Source organism: Amblyomma maculatum, chromosome 3 (genome assembly GCF_055883805.1).
Source record: "Amblyomma maculatum isolate TAMU_Amacu chromosome 3, ASM5588380v1, whole genome shotgun sequence".
Taxonomy (NCBI): domain Eukaryota; kingdom Metazoa; phylum Arthropoda; class Arachnida; order Ixodida; family Ixodidae; genus Amblyomma; species Amblyomma maculatum.
Window position 1 is genome coordinate 116,678,939 of NC_139346.1, and position 26,869 is coordinate 116,705,807.

Consider the following 26,869-nt stretch of genomic DNA (forward strand, 5'->3'; position numbering starts at 1 on the left):
TAAACCACCGGAATTAAGTAACGACAAGCACATTTGCATCATGTTGAGCTCATCTAACAGCAACACTTCATTCCACCATACACATAGCAGAGCGAAATGTTTTTTTTTATGCAATTACTATCTTCGCTGATGCAACTTTAATCAATGTATACGTCAGCACTGTAAGCGTAGGTGAAGTACTTTTAAAATCTAATTATAAAACGACGACAAATTATAAATTTTCTGTGGCGAGTAATTAGACAACCGCATCGGTGCGCGCTGTCATAGTAGCTTTTGCAATGCAATGCTCTAGGTAACGATTTCAATAATAAACAACACACGCGCAGGTAAACATAGTTCCTTAAATGTCCATCTAATTGTTAGGTGCAGCTCCCCGCGATGGCTTGCTATAACACTTATAACACTTTTATTTTATCAGTGCTGTATCTATCTGCGTTTTCTCGCTTTGTTGTCGTATCGTCCCCACTGGGCCTGCTCATCACATATTTACTGACTACTCTCCTTTTCTCTTTTACTATAACCTCTGCATGAGGACAGCCTTCTTCATGCCCGCCTCGTTCCTGCACTTCACTTTTCTTTTTTCAACTTCTTTGCTAATCTAAAAACTAAAACAGGAGAAAAACGATTGCTGCAAGTGAGAAATAATGGAAGAAAAAAAACGCGAGGCAAGTTTTCATTATTTATCTTCGTCCTGAAGTAAAATAATATACAGATTTGGTCACGCTGTTTATGCATTCGTGTATACATCAACAGCGGGTTTAAAATAAGTGACTGGAAGGCCGTGGGGTACATATGCTGGTCATAAGTCTCGGTTTGTGCCTGGAACGACGCCATGTTTAAAAATACACTTTCGTGTTCTCTTGTTACGCTGTTCCATGGGTGTACTTACTCACGGTAGCATATTGGCGTTCTTCTAAACTTGTTCTGGTGTTTGTTTACGGCCCAAGATGGGAAAAGAGGAGGAGTGAAGCAGCTATAAAGGAGTAGCCATTTTCCGTATAAATTGCGCGAATGATGGAGTTCAGTAAAGAAGTGCAGTATTTTTACAATAATGGTGTCCGCTCTCTGTCCGCGGATACCATTATTGAACACCAATGGACACCAAGCGGACACCAATGGTGACCGCTTTTTTTTTTTATTTCAATATTAAGGCTAGAAGCGCGTGGGCAAGCTTAAGATGTGTCCTAAGCGTGAGCATTCTCGCCTTTCCACCGTTTTTCAACATTCGTCCGCTGACAAGAACTCAGCGAAAAGCTCCAATATGACTCGTTTGTCGTCACTGCTGTGAAGGCTAACAAAAAGGCGAGGAGAGCATACCAAAATGCCTAGCTATCCGTTAACGCTGCTTAAGGTGCGTGTCTATAAACTGAAAATGCACAGCAAAAGTTCGCCCACAATAAATTCTTGAGTGATCGACATTGAGATTGTTTACTCAGCAAAACGTAGAGGCGCTGTTTTTGCATTCCTGGGGGTTCAAGTAGCGATATTGGCATCGAAATTGCATTCCGTGCTTTTCGGATAACGTTCGGCGTTGTTAAAAATGACCTGTTCCTATGTTGCTATTTAGAAGCCAGAAAGGTATTTTGCAGACTTTTTTTTCATGCGAGCTGCGCCCCAGGTGATGCAACCATTCGGCGAGGGCAGCACCGCTTGCCTCGTTTACTTAGCAAACCAAACGATGCTAGCCTGCACGAGTATATTATATAGAGTTTGAAATGGAAAGGTCAGATTTTATGTGCTAATATGAAAACCCCTTATGACGTCTCGCCACGACATAATGGGAAAGCCTTGCTTAGCTGAGCTAGCAGATGCGCTGGCATTTGACAGGTGCGCTGGTCACGGTACATGACCGAGTGCGGGGGGGGGGGGGGGGGGGGGCTAGACGTCCTTTGGCAGCTGCGCTTGGTTGTGTACACACGTGGCGTGACAGCTTCACGTGCAGTCTTAAATAACAGCGCGAGGAACAACACGGAAACACACAGAAGAATAGACGGAGACATGCGCTGACTAGCAACTAGTCCAGAATCTCGCACTTGTGAGGTTCTCGTGCAGGTTGGAATAAATCTAGAATCAAAGCTGCGTGTGTCTATCGTAGCGGATAGGAAGCCTAGCACCACAACATATGTATGTCGATAAAAATTAAATATCGATGGTTGCACTGCTCGGCGTGTGCGGCGAGTAGCAATGACGGAGGTAAAGCAGCTCAAGCAGACTTCAGTGTCTTCACACCGTCAACAAATAACGTAAATATGTCCGCTGAAGTTTAACGCGACAGAGAGCGTTAAAGGATTCGTTCTGATGGAAATAGGACGTCGGCAATGCCAGAGACAGATATATATATATATATATATATATATATATATATATATATATATATATATATATATATATATATATATATATATATATATATATATATATATATATATATATATATATAGAGAGAGAGAGAGAGAGAGAGAGAGAGAGAGAGAGAGAGAGAGAGAGTGGGAGAGAAAGAGTGAACGATAGATCACGAGGATGCCTCTGGTATCCAGCAGTTGGAAGTTGACATAGCCGGACTCTGTCTAGTCGTCGGGCTGCATGACGTAAACAGACAACATGACGAGGCCGACTTAGCAGGGGCTGCCAGTTTGGACTTTCGACTTTGAAATGAGACGGTGAGATTGAAATCTAGCCTTTCAAGGATCTTGGATTTCATGTTAGGCACGCGGCTCCCAGGCCACGCAAGCGTACTCATAAGGCTTGGTTAAAACGAGGTTTTAAATCTGTACCGGAGTGTCTTCCACATAATGCGGTATACTAGGACTGTAAAGGATAATAAGTATGTAGGGGATATTGAATGAATGAAGGGGAAATGAATGGATGCGAACAATTATCTGCAAGGTGAGCCGGCACACGTAAGCCATTAAACCTATCGCGGAATGACGTCGAAGGTGGAGTTAAACTGCCCCCAAATTGTTAAGCCCTGATTTGACAGTTCATATCCGACGACCGAAGTTTGGAACCCATGTTCAAAAATGGAGTCCATCAGCATCTTCCTTTCTTTATACGATTGCGAGTCAGATCAAAGTAAGCCAACGTCTCACCTATTAATCAAAGATGCTTCGGTGGTACTATTGATCAAAGTAAGAGGCAACATATCCACACTGATTATTTCACTCCTGTGAGCACGTAATGTGCACCTGTGAACGCCACTCAGACCTTCCGACCATTCCCTTCCTTCACTGGTGACTCAGGAAACTGCGCTGCACAGTATACAATTGGGTGATCAACGTCGCTCAGCCGGAAAAGTCAAGGCGACGGCACCCAGTACTGAAGTCCTGGACTAAGGGATGCGCCTAATGGCGCTAAGGGCCCCAAATTGATGTCTAAACTTCGTTGTCATCGGCGTCTTCGTTGGTTTCATTCGAAGCGAGTGTCTGGGCAACACGCTTGAGAGGTGGACATTTCATATGTGCCTGCATTTATGGTCATCTTGTTCCTCTTTCGTTGTGAGCAACCCGGATAACATTTTCTCCATATGACCATAATTCTCCTTCCTTCCTCTTTCTCTGTTTTCCAATATCCATTATTGATTAGCGTGCAAAAGGTTTAGATAGCAAGTAAAAGGGCTCAAGTAGTTAAAAATCATATTCCTCCCTCATGTCCTAGCCCCCAAAGGACGTTGCCTGTATTTATTCTCACCCGCAATTTTGTGCGCATATGTTTACCTCTGTTTGTGTGTATGTGCGTGTGCGTGTTTGTGTGTTTTCGGCAGCCAGTTGGCCCGCAAAACGCAAACGCCCACTCCATACAAATAACTTTGAAGCCTTGCGAGTAATTAGCGATGAAGTTCGACAAGGAACTGCTGGACGATGTGAATTGCTAGCCGGCCTACGGGAATAACCTGCAGCTGTCGCGTAGCAATTTATCAATTTTGTAAAGCTGCGAAAATTTGCTGCGCTGTACTTGCTAACAGTATTCGATCACGGGAAAGTCAGATTTGATTTCATATCGCCTCGCTGGGTTCAGGTGGCTCCTCATATCATTCCCTCTGAAAATTTATCCGTTTTGTAACGTAGCTTTGCAATCGCTTGTGTCTGGATGGCTTGGATGGCTCCACAATTACCCCTACTGGTGGCGCCACAGTCCTGGTGAAGAAGAAGAAGAAGTCATGGGTCGCTGCCTCCGTGAGCGTCTCATCCTCCTACTGGTGGCGGCCACTCAGAAGTCGTACGCACTCAATGCGAAGCGAGCTAGCGAACGACGGTCCGATGCCGTATTTGGCTGGCTGCGCCCTCCCGCGCAGTTCGTGGTTCCCTGCACCGTCCAGGAGACGGGCTTCGACCAGGAACACCAGGACGCGGTAGTCAGGGCGCACAACGAGTACCGTAGCCTCGTGGCCAAGGGACTGCTGGACGGCTTCAAACCGGCGGCCGACATGTGCGAGATTGTATGGGACGAAGGTGAGAGCGCATTCTCGCGTTATCGTCTTCGTCAGAAAGTAGTCCTGCAGCTAGATGGTCTAACTCTTTACGTGCCCCCATGGAATTGACCGAAAACATAACGACTATTGCGCATCGGTCGTTTGCTCGAAACCGCACAAAAAAAAATTAGTTTGGCTAGTAAGTTTCATTCAAAATGCTTCTTGGCACCCGTTTTATGCTTATATGACAGTAGCTACAATGAGGACGGTCATGATTTGGTCTTTAATAGGTCTGCAAGTTGAAGGAGAGAGCCAGTTTGCGGTTCTGTTTGCAAGACTGAACGAATCATGCCCTCATTGCGTGGGCCGGCAATTAAGATCCGTTTAACTTTCAACTTCGGGATAGGTTAAGCATCAACAGCGTTTTATACGTTCAGAAACCGTGAGCTATTGCAATACTTCGTTAAAAGGCTGTTGGTTTAGTTTGATTTACGTGGTTTCAGATTTCAAAAGTTCAGGCTTCAAGGAAGGCCCCAGTGGAGGGCTGGAGATACTTTCTACCACGTGGGGTGGCTTAGATTATTCTGCCCAGACACCGATCAGTACACGGACGCCTTGCATTTTACTTCTATGGAAACCCGGTCGCCGCAGACAGGATCGAACCCGTACCTTCCGACTGCGCCCTGTTCTCTGAGCCAACACGGAGGGGTACAGAGGTAATTTCCTTAACGCCTGCGGCCATTGAACTGTACCCATACTAGTAACAGTGTGCGGCTGTTGCTAATTATGGTGCCAAGTATATCATCAGCATTGTTCTGTCCATGGGTCACAGCTGTACTTTTTGTGCCAAAATTAGTTTTGAGGACTTTTGTTTACTCCGACGAGTTCAATGATGGCTTTTTCTCTGCATTCATGACAGACGTATTACAGGTCGCCGTTGCTAACGGCCAACCAAAGATAAACTGAGCAGCACATTAAAAAACCGTCATTAAACGTTAGCCACCCAAAATGAAAAATAAAGAGATGGTCTTCGTAATAGACGATAATGCGTGAAAAACTGGATCGTAGGAACGTTGTCTCGCGACAAAACCAGTACCAATAATATAACGAAATGTAGTGGTAATGTAAAACGAACATTATCGACAGGTGGTCCACAATGTATAGCAGAGCTGTACGGTCTGAGTCGCCTATTGCAAAGTATAGTGGTGATAGTGTCACAAGGCCACGAAGTCGCTTCGAAACTACGGGAGCAATTTGGTACGAAACGGGTTGTTCCGCAGTTTGTAAAATGCCTCTGGCACTGCTTTGGCGTCCGCTTGCGTCCACCATCTCCTTACTCTCAGCTAGCGTGGCGTGCACTGCAGGTTCTGGACATTGAATCCACCTTTCGTCAGCACTGCGTTAATGCACCACATGGTCTTTCCTCTGCATCTTCTTTCCTTTAGCTTCAACGTCAAGAACCGAGCTTGCTTTACAACAGCAGTATATGCTGCCACTGGCTCTCGCCTAGCACCAATATATCTCCGTTGCTTGTGGAAGCCGCTAAAGAAAAGACTGAGAGGCACGCGTTCACTCGCTCCGGCCATTAGGCAACGCCTCGCACACCAAACAGCAGGGGTGGCACTCGCAAGCGTGCAATAACTCCATCTCTTAGTGCCACGTCTCTTCAGTATCCCCAGTGCCATCACTCCTCGCCACTCACTCCTCAACAACCATGCACTGTGCCTTTCAGAGCGAGAGGTCTATTCCAGGTTTCGCCAAGATCGTCGAGAGGGGCAATTCAACCTTGAAGCCAGAAACCTTCAGTTTGCTTCAAAGTTGGCCGCTTAACACTGCGTTGAGCAGTTACCCCAACAACTTTGACCTTTGACCTTAACAGTCATAGCGTTAATCGATTACCCAACACCCTTTTCCTTTGCCTTTTTATCTTTGACATTTGACCTTGACCTTTCGGCCTGAAACCTTAAAGATAGGCGATCAAGCCAAACAGAGCTCTTTCTATGTACCTAGGGTTAGAAGAGTTAACCTCCATATTTTTTCTCGTCCTCTCACTCTTCTGCTGACTGCTCCAGACATTCGGCCATCTCCTCTCACTTCCTGCGAAACGTCGGACCGCCGAAAGTGACGTATACTGGTCAAGAACACTCGGGCTGATCGACACAATTCGGTCAATGCAGGGGCGCAGGAAGCAATTCCGAGCCTTTTAAAGGCAGCAGGTTGTCGGCACCTATAGCCATGCCTATTCGGTTCCTGAAAGTACGTCGTTATCGGCTTAGGCCGCCTAACTGCGTGGTAGAGGGCTTTCGTGTAACTACAACACGTCTGCACAAGCGACACTTTGCCGGTGCTCTACCTGATTGGGAAGTCACCGTACAGTTGTCAGTAGTCTTGATGGGATTGCAAAGTGTTAACGCCACAAGTCCGCTGTTTCCAAAATAAGATATATGTGCGTGTTTTGGAAAAAATTTAATGAGAATGTAATTAAGTGACGAGACATTTTGCTCTTCTCAATAATTGTGAACCTGTCCCAAATTTAAGTAACAAAAGGGTAATGTGACAGCATCCATAGAGAAAATATTTGCCATGTGACTGACAATCAGAAAAGTCATACCACTAAAGGAATGATCGTAACAAGCCAGCGCTTCAGTCAAGAAAGTTACGACCGAAGCTGGTTTATTTCTTTAATGCGTTTCTGAAAACAATTAACTATAAGGGTGACAGTAACAATGGCACATACATAGCTGAACTATGGACCATAGCGTCTGCGTTTGAGCAAGATACATTAATCGCTTTTGTTTCATTTTTCAGAGAAAGAAAGGAGCCGGCTTTGAACAGCGCGGCTGATTACTTGACAGGAAGGCACTGTATTGAACAAAGTGCAGCACGACTAAAGAGAAGAATGCCATCTGCTTTATCAGAACTAACGCGTGCCAGGCCTAGTTGACATATATTAAAAGTTCTTAGAACAGAAACAGGATCAAAGCGTGCCACATCATGCAGGAGATAGAGTTAAAGAATTGTTTCTTCAAACAGAATATAAAACACATTTAAATTCTCTCTAGTGTGCTTTAAAAAATCAGCTTTTGAAACGACGTTGTCACATCGCAGCTCTTAAAACACTATTGAAAATGCATGGCCAACCATACGGGCCTTTACTTCAATAGTTGGTACTCAGAGGCCTACTATCAAGCCTTCAATAGGCACAACATGCACCCGTCGGTACATTAAAAATCGTGCTACCATTTCAGTATAAAAGCTCGTACGGCCCCAGTACGAATGCTGTCTGGATAATTTGCTTATCTTCTTTGCTTTGCGTCATCAACAAAATCCACTTCAGCATCAAACGAAAAGAGTGCAGTTGCAAGCAAAAGAGCCGAGTTTCGTATATCAGGCGCATTTACGCCCTAAAGGCGCGGATTGAATAGTTGATTTAGATTCATAAGGAAGAGAACAGTAAGTAAACATACTTCGTATTGAATTGAATTGAAGTTTTTTTGCACCAAATTCAACGTATATGATACAGAAGGCGAGAAAAAAAAAAGCTGCCACAAGGACATTTTGACATAGGTTTACGCCATCGGCTTGGTATTTTAGGAACACTGTAATCGACTTGGCGCCTATGCAACAAACGTTGGTCACAACACAGGGTATATATACAAGTAGAAAAAGATATAAAACGATTGCAGATTATAGATAATCATTACAATTGACACTGTAAGAAAGCAGATGACATGATGATTACGACACAAAAATAATACAAGTAACATAATTAATTTAATGCAATCCTTACTATCCACTAACGCTATTTTTCAAAGGCACAGTTGACCAAGTGGCTTTGCGTGAACTGTTCAGCTGACGAGAGTCGGAAACCGAGGGACTGCATTGTTTGCTCCTCTCTCCCTGTGTCTGCATCGCAGACCTTGCGGAGGTGGCGCAGTCGTACGTGGAACAGTGCGCGCCCCGTACGGAGGCTCCGCAGTCGCGAGAGTTCATCGAGCAGGGCCAGAACCTGTGCATCGAAACGCTGCCAAGCTCAGCGAACCAGACGGGCATCGAGGCCTGCATCGCCGCCTGGTTCAACGAGAATACCGAGTGCCCGCTAGGAATCGTCGACTCCTTCGCAAATGTCACTGGCCTGCAGGAAGGTTCTTTCCAACATTTTACCCAGGTAGGGTACAATTCTAGGATAACTGAGATCCCTCGAATGCGGAATTACGAACAGTCCCAATAAAAACCACCATACATTGCGTTATGTGCGTTAGAGCTGCCATTGATGTCAGTCAGGCAAGCAACAAACTGATGCATTCGATAAAAGAGATGTAAATGTTTATTATTATAGAACAGCGACAGTTAATAAAATTAGGCGAGTCGCTTATATATTATCTGCTATATCTCTAGAGATCAGCGATTACTTGAAAACGTAAATGGGCTGTTAAAATTGCAGTATAGTTTAGCCACAGAACGAAGTTTCAGCAAGCACATTTGAACGCGACAGGGTTTAAGGCCACCTACTCCAGACGATGCGGCGTCGGCGTTGTCGGTGTCGGCGTTGTGAACGAAAGCTTGCGGGAATGCCTCTGACAGGCGGTACTTGGCAGGTGACACGGCCAGCCACTGGTCTGCTGAAGAGTTGTGTGACGTTATGGCTCCCCGTGAAATGGCTGAACAGTAATATAAGAGCGCAACAGAAGCGAGACAAAAAGCAGAAGAGGACAACAAAGCTAAACTACGAGTCCTTTCGCTCCCCACTTGTTAAATCCGGAATAGTAACAGGCTGTTTTAGCATGGCTGCCAATAAATCTTGTGCTCATCAAATGTTTAAATAGCCTTGAAATCCTAGCCAATAGATGCAGGGAGGCTGGTTATCCAGACGCAGTGCTTTTAGCAAGTGCCGATGATATTCTGCGTTCTCTAAAGTGTTCCAGACAGCTAGAAAGGAAAAATGAAGAAAAAGAAAATTGCAGTCGTGCCTTATGTACATGCATTGTCACATCGGTTTAAAACAGTAGGGACAAAATATTGCGTACAGGTGTTGTTTTCCGCCCCTAACAAGATTTGCAAGGTAGTGGCAGCAGTTCAAAGAAAGCTGGGGCACAAAAAGCAAGAACAGAACCAGGTCGATCCCGCCAATAGTTTCATTAGTTGCAAGATGGGCGTAGTCTATTATAATAAATTCAGTTGCCCTGTGGCCTTACGTATGTTGGGCAGTCTGGCCGTTGCATTACCATTAGGCTGATGAAGCATGATTAAAAAAAAATGAAACTAACTTCACAAATCATTCTAATGTGTGTGAATTTGTACCTTTCTTTGTCGATGCTAATATATTATTTCTTCACAATGACCAGACTACTAGAGCAATCTCCGAGGCCTTCCATATTAAGAGGAAGCATAATGTTTGTGTGAGTAAACCATCTGTAGCGTTGACAGCAGAAGAAATGACCATGCTGCACAAAAGATAGTGCATCGGCGGGTTCAACACGCGCGTGTGATAGGAGGTTTGTTACGTGTGTTCTTATATTTTTTCACATCAAATTTGACTATGTGCATGTGCGCCCACCAAGTGTATGCATATACATGGTCTTCTGTTTTTTCAGTAAATCAGTTCTAAGTTCTGCGCCATTGTTGTCCTCTCTCCTCTTTGTATCGTTTCTGTTGCGCTCTTTAATATTACTGTTCGTAATGATTCACCAACTCGCCCAATCAGCCGTTCTTCTACTGAAATGGCCGAGTTGACTACCAATTCAGATAGTTCCTTCTGGACGGCAATCGAACCCTCCGGCTGTTTTGGCGCCCAAAACAGATGCTCTACATCTCAGCATCGAAGTCGCATTGTACAACTTGGTAAAAACGAAGCTTTATGTTTATGGGAAATTATCTCTCACGTAAGACAGTATCTGACGTCATACTGAGGTAGCTAAGGAGTGCGTGGGAGATAGACACGAATTAAGGAAGTAGTGATTATGTGAGTAGAATATGCGTGTACACTTATGATAATCCGCAAGGGGCCCGGCAGACGGGAGACAGTAACACTGTCGAGTTATAGCCTTCAAGACGGTGCTTGTGTGTGCACCCCAAATTTTGTTATTATCGGCCTGATCATTATGTTCATTGTGCCGGAAGCGAAGTCTATGAGAGGCTAAAGTTCCGAGTTTGTAGTTATCGCACTTTTTGACTTGATCCTAGTGGATTTAGTAAGAACCTGCCACTGGCTAAAAATGTGACATTTATAGGCACGTTGCTGATTTCGCTTCAAACGTTTGCACTAGATAATAAACATTTGGTGCTAGAGATCCTTAGCTAACTCGTTACCCTGTGTAACAGGCTGTCTCTCATAAGGGCTAGCTAAGTTACGAACACAAATATGCACGTGCTATCTCTCCAAATATCCTTCCTCTTTTTCAGCTTAATCAGTAAGCACTGCTTCGCCAACTAGCGGTTACGGTACGTCTATCATCATCGTTGGTTTGTTCAAAAGCCGATCAAAGGCGGCAGTAAGGCCGCGATTGTGTTACTTTGCACGCTTCATCCGTACATGCACTTCAGTACTCGCTTAATTATTGATCATTACTTATCTAACGATTACTCATCATCAGCGTTTACTAGTAAGCAAGTAGTAAGGTACAAAGGTCCGCTCTAACCGAGCCGCACAAATATGTCTTCGTGTCTAAATCCAGAGCGTCTAACTAGGCAACCGAGGGTCCCGGGTTTGACTCCCATTTCAGAGATTCCAGGGTTGCAAGCTGCTGCCAACTCTGCCATGTCGTGTGATCGCGTGAAGCCACACAACCCACCGGTCTCTGAATGTCCTGATATCTTACCCGCTGACTGCGAGATGCGAGGGGCATTCTAGTGTTTCTCTCACAGTACCAACGCTTACGGCGGATTTTCTGCAGAACATCGCTGTCACGTTATGTACCCTGAAGAAATATTAGCAGGGTTTCACCTCAGGTTAAACCGAGTTATTTAATTCCGCTTAGGTGTTCGTCAGTATTTACTTTTTTTTTTTTTGCTTTAGGTTTCGGTCTCGTTACAGTCCAGAATATACGCACATGAGGCAACGCGTTTATGTTTACCGTCTTCTCTCCCGCGCTAACTCAGCCCACCGGACTTGACGCGCTTCTTTGACCGAGAAAACCATTGGCAAATACGGCCCTCCAGGCCTGACTGACCAGCTGGCGCTGAAGGGGGAGCTCTGTGAACCACCCGCGTAATTACTTTGTATAAATAAAGTTTACTCTCTCTCTCTCTCTCGGCCGAGATAGTAGAAGGACCCGACTCACTTGCCATCCTGGCATGTCTGACGTTTAACTTTTTTTTTTCAGTTTATTTTTATTTCTCTTTTTACATTTACTTTCTGTTTATTTTATATTTTTGTTATTTTTAGTCTTGATTTTATTCTTTCACCCCACTATCCCGGATTATATTTATCAGTACTTGTTATTAGAAGAGAGTGAGAAGTTTGGGCTTAAACTGAACATTAAAAAGACGAAGATCATGGCGTCTTGCCCTATCAAGTCCTGGAGCATCAATGGACAAGAAGTGGAAGCTGTGACAGATTTTCTGTTCTTGGGCGCCAAGATTACCTCGGAAGGAGACTGCAGCCATGAAATTAGGAGACGCCTGCTTCTGGGAAAGAGAGCATTGGTTAGCCTTGACCGCCTAGTAAAGAGCAGAGACATTAGTCTACCAACCAAGATCCGTATAACCCGTGCTATGGTCTTTCCAGTTGTGATGTATGGATGCGAGAGTTGGACTGTGAAAAAGGCTGACCGCCGAAGAATTGACGCGTTTGAATTGTGGTGCTGGCGAAGGCTCTTAAGAGTTCCTTGGACTGCCAGAAGATCAAATCAGTCGATATTGTCGACCATAAACCCTGACTGCTCATTGGAGGGTCAAATTCTAAAGTTAAAGCTCAGCTACTTTGGTCATCTGATGAGAAGAGAGGAGTCGCTGGAGAAAGATTTGATATTGGGAAAGGTTGAGGGTCGCCGGAGAAGGGGTAGGCAGCGAACGCGATGGTTAGATGGCATTCTCGAGGCATTGCAGATGAAGCTATGTGATGTTAAGAAGATAGTGAGAGACCGGAAAGCGTGGCGTGACATGGTCCATAGGGTCACGAAGAGTCGGACACGACTGAACGCCTGAACTGAACTGAATTGATTGTCATCATCACTACATGCCTTACTAATGCTTTACAGGAAAGGAAAGACGTGGTATATGTCACGCTCTCTGTGGACACCTGAATAATAGAATAATAATGGGTTCACAGGAAAGAAAAGGCGCAGTATCTGCCGCGCATATCCTGAAGTCCCTGTTAGGTCCCGTGAAATAGTGCATTCGCACTAAGAGCGGATGATATATGTGCATACCGATGTCTATGCTCCAGCCATGCATGATAAAAATTAAACCATTTCAGGCAGTCGCGAATATTAAGCCTGCGACATGGCCAAATCTGCACCCATTCATCATTAAACAATGCGGAACAACATGGAACAACAAACAAGACTGTTACTTTGCCTGAGTGTGTGCTACGCTTTAAAAGCTGCCAATGAATCAGATATCCATCTAGTCCCCAGAAAGTTAATACACTTGGCTGGAGCGTCTCGGAGTTGGTTCATCTCCCAATTTCTCGGAGAATGTTGCGCCGCTCCCATTCAAAATGGCATCTTTGCCTACTTCCTCATATCAATGACTGCTTTGCGTAATAGTCTCTTTAATAACGATGCTGGTAATTTTGTATTTTTCTAAATCTGTTCGCGAGGTCTCCTTGGACGGAATAATAAGTAGGGGTTTGCAGGTTTGCAAGCGGTGCTTTTTCCGCAAACAGAATCGAATGCGAAGAGTGAAAATTCGCTACCGAATCGGAAGTATATATAAAACGAAACTAATATTTCTGCTAATATCCCCAACTTGCACCAATTTAACTAATTAGTGGAAGGTTAGGGGTACCGAAGCCATAAGTTGGCCTGTTTCTATTGCAGTTATTGTCTAGCATATAGGTGTTTCGCCCGAAAACGCAATATTTTACAAATGCCTAGGTGTCTACAAAATTGATGTATCTCATTGCCGAGAAATGCATATTAACTCTACTGTCAGCAATACCAACAGCATGTATTGCTATTTCAAGCGTAATTTATTCATGGCGCCTTTCTCCTTAAAACGCTTTCTTTATAAGTTCCTGGTCGCCCAAGAATGAAATATGCTTGATTGATGCGCGCTCCTGATCCAGAATATGTCATTTAAACTTTCAAGTCTGGGTAAAATCAGAGCAGGGCATTCATATTTCATAACTACTTCGATTCAGTCAACGTGTCATTAATATACCTTTCTTCAATTAACCTTCCCTTTCTCTAATTACGAAGGAAAGTGTCTAGCCTATCACTGTTTAACGGCTTATGTAACACCCACTGAAAGGGGGATGTTACATAAGAAATGAAAACTGAATAAGAACTGAACTCTACAATGAACATCATCGCTTAAACAAGAGCTCCTATTTTAGCCATCGTACATTTTTTCCCACCGATGTCCCCTTTATAAAGTCGCCGTAGCATTACTTCAATCTGACACATTGTTATTCATCTATTCCCAAGAATAGTAACCAAAGGAACAATCTGCATACTTTAATTGCCACAATTACAGACATTCCCATGACCAAGTTTGGGATTGAAAAACGTAAATCATTATTCCCTTGTCCTGTCGAGTCAAATATACTTTTTTACTCCTATACCCTATATTGGCATATATTTTTTACTCTATGCTGTAGCCATGCATTTCACTCTCTTCTATAATGCCCTTAGGGCCTTAAAGGCACTGAAGTGAACAAACTAGTGATGAATTGTGCGAAAAAAATGATGCGGGTTTAATTCTCCCAATCCTGGATACAGAGCGAGATCAGTATATCTACGACACAGAGTAGTCGCAGACGGTCTGGCTGTGCTCTCTTTTATGGTGATACTAAAATCAAAATACGAAACGGCGGCTTCGCCTTTGTTTATGCACACCTGTGACGTAGGCACGGCTTAAAATTGCACAATTCCATTCGAAAAAGTGGAAACGCGCACTCTCCTCGACTGGTAAAGAAAGGTCGCCAACAGGGAGATGAAGTCTTCCGTCAGCGCCTACAAAAATTAAAATCCACTTAGTTTGTGCTCCTTGCTTACATCCTTATCTATACCCGCCCACCCACCCACCTAATTCACTCACTCACTCACTCACTCACTCACTCACTCACTCACTCACTCACTCACTCACTCACTCACTCACTCACTCACTCACTCACTCACTCACTCACTCACTCACTCACTCACTCACTCACTCGCTTCCTTCCTTTCTTGTTTCTTCTATACATTTTGGTATTGGCGACCTCCGACGTTAAACAAATTTACCTCAAGCTCATACGTGAGCAGCTTTATTTGAATGAATTGATAAATAAATAATCTTAAAATCCAGATCATGAAAAGACCTCAGTTGAAAATGTACAAGCAATGACGCCTTTAAAAATGAATAATTTTGCTCTACCTTGCTAATCGAGCTCCTTTAAAGTGAAGCAGAATTGAAACACGTTAAAACAAATGGTACGATAGATGAGCTATTCTTCTTCCCTTTGCCCTCTCTTCAGCTCATGTGGTCTCGGAGCCAGTACGTCGGCTGCGGCTTCGCGCTCGTTCAGTCCAGCGACGGCGTGACGCGCAATTTGTACGCGTGCAACTACGATGAGCCAGGCAACCACGCCGGCACGGCCGTCTACCATAGTGGTGACACTTGCTCCGCCTGTCCGGCCCACACGACGTGCGTCGTGGAATCGGGTCTCTGCCGCTTGGACCTCCTGACCCCTGAGAAGACCGCCAGGAAGCAGGATCCTGCGGGTCTACCCAACTACGGCCACCGAACTGATGTACTCGTATGGACTCTGTTGCAGCTAGTACCGTTGCCTATTCTAGAAACTTTCATACACCGCGGCATGTTTAGGTGAGAGCAATTGCACCAACGCTCTACTCCGCCTCCAAACGGCGTATGCATATGCATCAAATATTTGCTCCTGATTTACGGCACTATACTTCTTACTTGTGGAGTAAAACAAAATGCTCGAAATCGCAAACAGCTTTGTTGATCTAGGTCTGCCAACAGTGGCTTGTTCTTAACGTATCCGTGCGCAGGTAAGCTCATTGCCCACCCGTAAGAATATCATAACTACACTCTGATCAATCAAGGGAAAATGAGGGTGCTCGTTATAGTACATGAAGGAAAGAAGCCAACAGTCGGCGAGGCCAAGGAAAGCGTTGGGGATGGTAATTCATGTCTTTTTTTTATGTTTACTTGGATAATCACAGAAATTAGTAATGTAATCTGTTAAGGGGAAAGATAATTAGACACAAAGTAGAAGAAAAAACAACGTGCCGATGGTGGGATCCGAACCCACGACCTCCGAATAACGCGGAAGAGCACCGGACGCGTTATTCGGAGGTCGTGGGTTCGGATCCCACCATCGGCACGTTGTTTTTTCTTCTACTTTGTGTCTAATTATCTTTCCTCTAAACAGATTATTACTAATTTCTGTGGTTATCCAAGTAAACATAAAAAAAAAAGACATGAATTACCATCCCCAACGCTTTCCTTGGCCTCGCCGACTGTTGGCTTCTTTCCTTCATAACTACACTCTGGTTATTTCAGAAGTGACCTCTAGGATCGGTTGCGTTGTATGCGGCCCTTGGCAGTCGCGGCCGGCTATAGGATGACATTCATGCGCGAGGAATAGCACTAGGTGGCATAGCAGCGGTAAAATAAATAGTGCGTTTCATGAAAGAAAGACTGCAGCAGCGCACATTATTATAGCGTTAGCCCTACTGCTCACTTTCGTCAATCTCATTATTCCGCCATGTGTAAACAATGGCGGTTGCCATGGAAAGGCGCGAATCCATTGCATAGCAAAAGCGCGTACTACATGACCTCAGTCGTAACGAAATCGTGAAAAAAACGTTGTCGAAGGTGGGTTTTGAACCAGAGCCAGAGTTATCAGATAAGCTTCCCAGGCCCGGTCACGCTAGCGATATTCAATCGCCACAGCTGATCACGCCTTGTGTACAATTACAACACAGTGTCGCTCTGCGCAGCAAACATCATCTTTTAAGTTCAAACTTCCAACTGCAACACACTCCTCCCGCGCTATACAATGAGCACCGTCATCTTCATGAAGTTTCATCTGCACAGTTCGTTAAATTTAGCTAGGTAAATCGCCATCACATATGCCGTTTGGCCGAGTGCGGCCGAGACCGCAAGTGCAGTGTCGGGCGAATCCGCTAGGCGGCGTGGCAGAAACAGGTGGCATGGCTTAGAGGAAACAGTTCTCGCTCAAAACGAAGACCGCATGTCGTGCCAGACAGGCTGCCGAGACCATCGGACAACAAGAAGCCGTACTATAGCCCGTTGCCGAGTAGCTTACCAAGCGCGCAATCCGACTGAGATCGCACCGGCAGCAGCTAATGTGGCTCCTGCAGATGGTTGACGCTCTTGACCTGGTTCAAGGATAGTTGAAATTATAGTTTTGTCTCCCTTCATAAGTGCGGGTGATGCTGGACGTCTCACCTGAAGTCAGAGAGGCCTTCGCGGCACGCGAATCAGCGGCGCATCAAAACGTTTCTGCGAATGGAGAACAGCCTTCTTCATTGCCGCTTTTGTTAGAGCGTTGTTTGTGGTGTTTATCTTGTATTTGTTTGCGTAACTCATTTAGCCGCGACAGTACAGGGAAAGCAGTTTGCGGCGGGGGCGGCTAAAGCGTAAAGCTTCCTTCTGCCAACCATATCAGGTGGAGTTTAGGAGGATTTTGCTTTTTCCAGCTGCCACCTGCTTTGGCTGGCAGATAGAGAAGTAAAAATCACCCTCCCCACTTTGAGCAAAAGGAGGGAGAGACCGTACTAAAGATAACTACTAATCCCTCAACAAAATTGAACTAAAGGCGCAGTTACGGACAAAAATCCATCAAGGATAGAATCATGATTTGAGCATAATTGTAATAAGAATATGGTCTGAATTTGAATTTTTCAGAGTGAGAAATAATGAAACTGGAATAGATTGATGAGTGAAAGAAAACTAGCATCCTGATTCCGGGTAAGTCCAATTGATCGCCCCTGAATGATTATTTTTATTTTATGTCGATGCAGCTTTCCCCTCATTAAAGATAACTTGACAACGCCAGTGCACCCATGCAGCCTGAGTCACGGCTGTATGGATGAGTGGCGAAGGCTGTGCAAATGAAGCAGCAGGCGCGGATCTGATTCGAGCCACGAAGTGTCATCTTATCTTATCTTGACACGTACGCACGCGCGCAGCTTCATTTGCTTAGCCTTCCCCACTCATCCCTGTAGCCGTGATGCTCGCTGCAGGGAGAGAGAGTCATGCACCGCCATTGTTAAATTTCGGTGGTCACGGTTCGCCCAACGGGGTCGCATACAGCCGTCGGCAGTGTAGGCTGCAGTAGCTAGTTGGCAGTTCGGTTCTTCCTTTCATACATATTTGATATCGACAGTGCCTCGATCACGAAAAACGACGAATAAGTCCTTGCATTTACCTCAAATGGCCCTCCGACAAACGTCAGTTGTGATGAAAGGATAATCAAAATACCGTTCATGTGCGTATACTGTGCAATAAAACCACACCTCAGTATGCACGTTCTTTTGTAGGCGTTGTATGCGCGAAGGAAATCTTCCGGGCAGAGTGCTCCCCTGGCGACAAACAGGATGCAAATATCCAAGAGGGGAATTCGTCAATGGTGTATTCAAAAACGTTTCCGCAAAAATTGCGTCGTTCGCCAGTAGAGAAGAAAAAGCAGAAAAGAGAGAGAAAAAGTAGGAGTGATCGCGTGTGCACATACTCTCACGCACGCACTCACACACGCATTGCGAATGGAACCCATTGTGAAGCTTCAAGTTAAAGGAATCGCTTGACAACATTCTCCACGTCTTATATTCATTTCATTCTCTCATCAGTTACGTAGTTTCCAATGGCTAGAGATCACAGCCACACTTTATACTGCAAGTGCCAAGGTGTCACACGCTTCAAACGAACAACTGCTGCTGGAAAATATGGCCTCATCGTATACGCCTGTCAGTGCCAGCGAGAGGGGGAAAAGAGGAAAGGGGATTGTTAGAAAAGTTTCATCGTTCTCAATTCATTCATTTATTTCGTTCCACGTATTATCTCTCTCTCTCTCTCTCTCTCTCTCTCTCTCTCTCTCTCTCTCTCAGAACCACGACGTCCCTTCCAGAAATTCACTGGCTTCGACAGCTACATCTGTTCAGCCTTTACGACACAGCAGCAGTAACATCGGCGACATTGGAAGATTAAGTATTCAGTACTTCGCAAGCCTTTCTTGCTCGAAAGCAGGAATGTTAACGAAGGCTGAGTTGAATTGAAATGAAAAGTGTGTCGAAGTGGTTCGGCTTTTCAAAAGGCGAAACGCTAACGAGCTCGCCGTGCCGTTTCAGTTCCAGCGGCGTTCTACTGCACACAAATTCGTAAATCAATCCCAATCGAATCGGCTTAATTTGTAGCAGAGAAAAACGACAAACTCGTGCACAAAAACTTCGAAATAATGGCTCGAATTGTGCTTATTCCTTGGAAGGTTGATGTTTTGTGTGCGGAGTGTTATTTATTCAATTTTAGTCACATTCGCCGTTAGCCTGTTGGCACATCTTCGAACACTCACGTATCTTCAATGAACTAAAATGTCAAGCCATCAGTGTGTGAGCATTCCGCATGTTATGTGTCACGCTTTTGTGAAATATTTTTTTTATGATTACCTCATGCAATGTTGTGGTATACGGAGTACGTCTCATATGAAAAAGACATGCAATAAACTGCTTCTCGGTGTAACTTTCGTAAAATATTAATAGAATTTCATATGGTACCAAGTGGTCTCCATATGAGCCATGCAGAAAACATCCTGTATTACGGGAATAGTCATATGAAGTACAGCAGTGTTGGTACTTCCTATAGACATAGAAGTTCATTACAGAAGTGCATATGGGCTAGTCCGGCTCACAAATGGGCAGAATGCATTGGCTATGATGTGCTTGCATCGGTGTTCTTCAATCCTGCCTGCTACAAATAGCTTTACATTTGAGACCTGGTTATACTCTCAAAAACATTTTCACCGTATCGATGTCCAATCGCTATCTACTGCCATTTCTTAGACGACAGCTTAAAGCTTAGTCTGCAGCCATCAGTGTAGTCTTCTTTTTTTTTTTTTTTTTTCAATCCTGATTTTCTAACTTAGTCTGTTCGTCGTACTTTGCGGTTTCTAGATCTCGACGTTGGTAGGTGCTGGAAGTGGCGGGTGTGGTAATTGATATCTGAAAAAGCCAGAGTTTCTTTTTTTTTTTTTTCTGGCGTAAGAATTGTCTAGGTTTTTTTTTTTTTTGCAACTGCTATAGAAAAAAAAAGTTGTGGGCCCAATTGATGAAGCGAATTCTCTTGGAAGTCTGGAGAGTAGTGTATATGTACGACCTCTCCGGAAGCGAAGACGACAGGGTAACTTCCTTTTGCATGACTGGTAACAGCTTCATATTCATCAGCATCAGCATATCCTCGTCCACTATGGCCTTGCGAGTGGTGTGAAGTGGGAAACGAGAAGAGTTCTAACTACAATCAGAGGGCGAATACAGCCAGTGAGGAGTATCTTATTAGCAACGAATTCCCCCCCCCCCCCCCCCGGCGCACTCCCAAATTGGCCTGCCCCAAATGATTGCAACAGTTCCAAGTCCAGCTAAGACGGAAGGATTTGATATGAAGTTTTTACCTAATTACTCGCAAACATAAAGGCTATGATCTGCACAGCTTCAGTGAGATCGCTTATACTTTTGTTCGCTATATTCCAGGAAAACATCTAGGGTACAGGTATAACATTAGAAAGTATTGGCGCATCACTGCAGCGCTAGAAATTTCGCAATTACCTCTACTCAGTTAAATGAAGATTACTTGCACGAGATGCTGTTCAGCAATTAATAGACTGCAGTTGAACGCGCACTTTCACAAAGGAACAAAAAAATCACACTGACGCGAGACTGTGGAGCATCGGTTCAATCAGCGAACGCAAGCCTGTTTAGCCGATGGCCCGCACATGCCCAAAATACGTAAGAGCAGCAACAGAGAGAAGGCGGAAGAATGAAAACAAGAGCGCGGGTACTGGGATCTTCATAGAAAGGAACACTTGCTGATACGCTAGTTGTTCCTTGCTCAGCCGCCGAACCCTTATAGAGACAAGCAGAGTATCGTGTTTAGCGGTCAGTCCTTCAGAAGAGGACAATAGGAACAACCAGAGCGTTACAAACAAATACTCGCCACACAGATCGGTACAGAAAAGGTTGGCGCTATAGAGATGCCACATCCCCTTCGCCTACTGTTCTCTGCTACCTTGCTTTTCTCGGTGCTATACTGACATGTGAGCGTTTACAGAGAATCAATCTCGGGTGACATATGTGGCTAATGGTAAGAACAATGTGACACAATCAGCCTATTAATACGGACATGTCGAGGCGATGGTGTTGCCGACCAAATCATTCTTTACGCGGGCGGAATGAGCGTCACGTACTCCGAGGCCGCAGAAACGCACTCGCGTCGCGTGTTGGGTACATAGGCTTTCAGGGGAGCAGTTGTGTATCCTGCTGAAGCTTGCTGTTCGGAGAACAGATGGACAGGGGCGGAGTGGCAGCAGTTCGGGATAAATGTCTGCTCTCCGCTCCCGGGGTCGTAGCCTCGTTGGAGACAAAAAATAGAAACAAGCTTGCGTGCCCGTCGTGTCCGTGTCTACTCTGAGCTCCCTGTCGGCGAGCCTCGTGGTTAGCCTTGCAGAAGAACGCGCTCCATAGCTTGAAGGCCCACAGGATTACGGGAAGGAAATTGCGCGTGGAAGGAATATGAGCTGTATGGCAGGTGTCAGGGTAGCCTGATTTTATTTCGCATATTTTTATCCCCTTTCCCAGTTGCGGTACGGCTAATCAGGCGTCTCTTGTTTGCACGGAGTCGTTTCATTTATTTTTTTATTCCCCGAGATTGCGATGATGCCACGCATTAAACGTACTCACCGGCCGTTTAGGACGAAGCCGAAATGACGTGCGAACGGCGAAAAAAGCGCGCACGCGAGGCAGAGCACGGCCCGCCAGCTTGGCAACATGTTCCGAAATCATACTCACGACTGTCGCAATGGTTTGCTGCCACTCCGCGAGTCGGGTACGCCGCTCTTGAAGAAACCTGGCATACTGGGCAACGTTGGACACTGGAACTAATCAGGTCAGTGGATTAAAGACACCAGTCGTATAAGCACTAATAATGAGAGTGACAAATAATGTGCTTATGATCGTAGTCTGTAACACGACTGGCTAGTTATTGCTCATTTGTCGGACTAAGGCCAATTCAGGACTACGAAGAAGCAAGCTGACAGGTTTTGTCACGGAAGCGCATATAAAACCTTCAATATCTTTTCTTAAAAGCCGTCCTGTGAGCAGGGTTGATCTTTTATTCATGAACAAGGATGCGAAGAGAGAGGCACACCGCGAACCATGCGTGTGTATTACCGTAACGATGCATGTACTGTGCATGGCTTACGCACTGGACTTATTTTGGGCGAACGAGGAATTGTGGGGTGTTATGCATTTACAGCACTGAAGAAGGCTGTGGAAGCCGAGGAGGTTTTGAGATGACGAAGAGCTCTTAGTTCTTGCGTAACGACTGAGCATATTTGCTTCAGGAGCTTAGGCTGATAGACAGCACTACCTTTTCCCGTCTCGCCTATCCTCCGCAGTCTTAGAAGGTTCGCTCTTTTGAGTACAGAAGCAATATTTAGTTTTACTTCACCAACATGCCTACTATAACTACTACCGCAGGCTGAGGTTTTCCATGTTTAAAAAAGAACGTACCCTTGACAATAAACAATTGCAAGTTTGAAACCCGTCGTGTAAAACCTGGGGCCGTATTCTATGATGATCCATTTGGAGTGGATATTTATTTTTTGTTCACTTAACATTTACGTCACTGTAACGGAAGTATCGCGTGGAAGCCGCAAGCGGTTGATCGCAGAAATTGGAAGCTAATGTGTCTCCACGTAGAAGACAACCTTCGTACTTATAAACCATTTACTGCGATATGCTAGTAAATGTTGAGGTCAGTCGCCATTGAGCCAGTCTCCCAATCCCTTCCCACGGACGCTTGAAACCCGCAGGTACCCCCCCCCCCCCCCCCCCATCATAGAATAAATGTGATATAAGCCAAAAGGTTAAATAAACGCGAAATGACAAATTATTTATGAATCCTTTAAAATATACGTCTCATGGCAGCGTTACTACGTTGCCACTGATGCATTTGAACTGCATGCGATAGAACATGAGCAGACTTTTGTGGCAGCTTTTTTTGTTGTTCTTTATTCTTAGCACGAAACCATTACAGTCTTTCCAGACCACCTCTGTATGTTCAATTTTCTCTTTAGCAACCAGTTTTACATTAACTGCACATTGGAGCTGTGGTCCAATATGGCCCTCATATTGCTGCGAGCCTCTTGCAACCGAGAAAAATGAGGACGAAGTCGAGAGTAGTTGTGGTGGCAGACTGATCCCTTGAGTGTCGTTTTCCTTGTACTGGTTACATTTTCTGGTAGAAGTGCGGGGTGCGATTCCAATTTTGATGCGTTCCAGCCCTCAAGGGCAGCCCAGAGTCAATACGGATTTGACACCGGTGCACCGCAGTGCGAGCCGCCGCCTCCGAGGTTAGTCGCCCGAGTTCAGGCCTTTGTACTGGACGCCTGTAGCCACCATGCACAGATCCAACACGAACACTGTGGCTAATGGAGAGAGCCCACCCATCAGTTGGTTGTCATTCAGTCCCGAACGCCACCGTCCCTCCACGGCGAGCTTTATGAGGACGCTGAAGAATGGCTGGATCAATTCAAACGTTTCGCCAACTACAAAGGTTGGGATGAGCAAAGGAAGCCGCATAATGTCTACTTTGGTCTCGAAGATTCAGGGTTGACGTGGTTCGCGAACCACGAAACGCCGCTACTACCATCATGGGACCTCTTATCGCCAGCTGTTGACGACCTACACCACCAGCGACCGAAGTGAGCGTGCGTAGTCGGCAATGCGATCTCGCTGCCAAGCCCCGAACGAGAGTGTTATAATGTATTACGAAGATGTGATCCGCCTCTTTAGGTGAGCTGATCCAAATATGGCTGAGGACAAGAAAGTGCGCCACCTAATGCACGGAGTGAAACAGGAACTATTCGCTGGACTTGTGCGCAATCCACCTGGCACCACCCACTGCACTCAACTTTGTCCTCGTTTTCTTCGGTCGCAAGAGGCACCCCCTATAGAGGGCAACATTTCATTTACTCTAGTTACATCTGTCATTCGACCAGCACAAATACTCTAGTCATGCAGTCAACAGTGCGATTATGAGTAAGGCTGTACAGCTCAAGGCTCATTACTTGGCGGCTAGAAAAGTTAACATTTTTGAATGCCGCTGTTGTGCTAACCAATAAATTCTTTATCTCGTAACCAGACTTAATGGGCTGCATGTCGAGGTAATAAAGCATTACTTGGGAAAAGAGGAAGTAATTGTCATACAGATTCTAAGCTAAGCAAGCTAATCCTTGCTGGAAGAGTTAACACATGAAATATCTTTGCGTAATTTTGTGCTTTTTATACGACTACAAGCGAAAAACAATGAATTACATCCTAGTAAATACACAAAATTATAATACTACCCCCAATCTAGTATATAATTCAAGCCCTGCCTCCCTCCACCAATTAATGTCTGGAGACCATCATTTCAGTTTCTTTTTTTTTTCTTTCCTAAATGTGTTACACTACGATAAACTCTCAACGCTGATATCTGTCATTCATATGCAAGCGTCCCTAAATTCATTATTACTGGGAAATGAAAGGATGGCGACGTTTTTCTTTTCTTTGTGTTGTTTTCTCTTTCGCTATTGGCCATGAATTATGAATTCAATGTCAATTAGTTTAACTAAACGTTTTATTCTAGAAAGAACACATCAAGATAGAAAAACAGCCTCCTTTTGTACCCCTTTTATCCAGGAGAAACCGGAGAGACATCCGTCTGCAAGAGCTTGCCTCAATGCCAAGGACTCTGGGTGAAGAGTAATGATGCCCTGCACTGCACGAGTCGGCCTCCTGCTTCATACGGCGCTCTCGTTTTCCTTCCTGAGACTCTCACTCCAGAAGTGCCGGCCTGAATACCGAAGCATCGGGAACCACACTGCCTGCCTTCCCCCAAATCCCGAATGCAACATCATTTCCTCCGGTCTCACAAGCACCGAGCAAAAGTTGTTCCTCAAAGTCCACAACATGTTCCGGAGCATGGTGGCCCGTGGACGACTCGCGGGCTTTCCGCCTTCGTCCAACATGCGGAAACTGCGGTGGGACCGCGGGCTCGCCGAAGTCGCGGAGGCACATGCCAGGCAATGCAAATTTCGACACGACTCCGGACGCCATCGGGTTACCATTAAATTCCGGAGCACGGGACAGAACTTGGCCGCCTTCTGGAAGAGCAACAGTTCTCCAGGTAGCAACCAAATCGAAAAGGCCGTGAGGTCGTGGTTCGAGGAGAACAAAGACTACTCACCGTATTCGGTGCGCAGCTTTACGCAGAACACTGCGGGTCCTGTGGGTCACTTCACGCAGGTCATCTGGGCTGAGACCCAGTACATCGGCTGTGGAGCAGTGCTGTACCGGAAGAAGGCACCGCTGGGAGGCACGACCAAGTTCTACGTGTGCAACTATGCGGACGCCGGCAACCAGGCGGGCAGACCTGTATACTTGCCCGGAAGGACGTGTAGCCACTGTCCGCGCGGTGCATCCTGTGAACTGCCGGCTGGTCTTTGTGTGGGTGGTTTTTCAGAACGACGCTGGACCATGCGGTTTCGAAAAAGCAAGCCACGCACCACTTCCACCCGAAGCCGGAAACCGACATGGAAGACAGGCTATGCGAGACGTTACGAAGCACCTAGATGGCCGCTTGGTGTGTGGAACCGGCGAAGTTCTTTTAACATCCTAAAGGAGTGGAGGCATTTTTCGAATGAACCATATACCTTTGCTCAAGGAGGTTTCACTCTAGATGGGCCTCGAAACATATATATTAGCACTCCTCAGCGTGTAAGCGTAATGTTCTTTCCAGGATATGGCCGCTAAATGTTTTCGTTCCTTATCTGTGGTTGCCAGGAAAAGGCCGGGGGTTACAATTTGCTTGGGCATGTGCGTGCCCGCGTTTCATATGCCACACATGCACCGTGTTGTCCAGTAAATCTCTATTTTTTGCTTTAAAATAGTAGAAACAACCATTTGAGTTCAAACGGGTTTACAAGAGAGTGGCTATTCGTTTGTTTCATGGCGTTTACTATATTATATGAAAATGTCGAATCTGTGATAAATGCTCGAAGTGGAGGTCTCCATGAGTAGAAGAACAAGGCTGGCTGCGTACTATGTTGTCTTCATGATCTTAAAAGAACAATCCTGAAGCTGGGATTACGATACAAGATAAACAAAAGAGTAGCAGAAGAGGCAGTTGCTCTGCTGACCCTGGTTATGCAAACATTAAACTTGAAGCCATTTTAGTGTCTTAGTTTTCACTCGAAGGTATTAACTCTTTTTGAGAACGCTATAAGGCCATTCCATATAAGACTACCCTATGTAGCGAAGTGCGGCTACTAGCATACTCTTCAGAAAGCAATAAAACGTTTGTTGGAGGAACCAAGTCGAATTGTAATGCACAATGATTTAGGCCCTGAAGTAAAAATGACATTTTTATCTACATCAGACGTCCGTGCAAAGTATTGTTGAATTATAAATCATTACTAGTGAACGAATGTAAGCACACATCTACCTTACTCGTAAAGTGGTGACCGGCTGACTAGCTCCATATACCACAAGCTATTTCAAAAACGGTTTAATGTTAAAGAGCTCAAGCTCCCCCCTCTCAGGAGACCGTAAAAAAGCCCTCGTACACTTTTGAATTAATTTCACTTTTCTCGCGAACACAGCACAGAAAGTGGGATGTGTAGGTAAAAGTCTCACTACCAACATCGAAATGATCTAGAATGTAAACAATGAATCGCTGCCTTTCCACACGCATAAGTTGCTGAAAATATCCACGCCCGGTTACAGTCTTACTTGCTCTCGTACATTTTGCAATGCGGAAGACCGTAGAAGCATTAAAGATTTCCAAGCGCAAGCATATTTTCATGACATCTGTATGTCGAGGGTTGTTTTCCAGCTTACAAGGTCGCTCTGAGTTAGAAAAGGCATACTCTAGACCCCATAACTCTTTAAATGGTCCGGCATTTAGCGCGAGTCTCGGCAGACGTACGCAGGCTTACCCTAATTTTTATTGGCAGATTCACTGTAAAATAGCACGGTGTGGCTACTGTTCCTCGCTTCTGGCACTTCTGACGTCTGTACC

General features: G+C 45.2%; 1 protein-coding gene across 1 annotated transcript in view; it reads left to right on the forward strand.

Annotated features, from left to right (window-relative positions):
• Nucleotides 1-1,777: 1,777 nt before the first annotated feature.
• Nucleotides 1,778-26,869, forward strand: part of LOC146195771 (uncharacterized) — a 74,466-nt gene continuing 49,374 nt past the window's right edge. Inside the window, exons 1-6 of the mRNA XM_084596859.1 lie at nucleotides 1,778-1,827; nucleotides 4,132-4,448; nucleotides 8,326-8,576; nucleotides 11,149-11,172; nucleotides 15,027-15,308; nucleotides 24,634-25,224. Of these exons, the coding sequence (XP_084452985.1) occupies nucleotides 1,778-1,827; nucleotides 4,132-4,448; nucleotides 8,326-8,576; nucleotides 11,149-11,172; nucleotides 15,027-15,308; nucleotides 24,634-25,224 (1,515 nt within the window). The remainder of the gene's footprint in view (nucleotides 1,828-4,131; nucleotides 4,449-8,325; nucleotides 8,577-11,148; nucleotides 11,173-15,026; nucleotides 15,309-24,633; nucleotides 25,225-26,869) is intronic.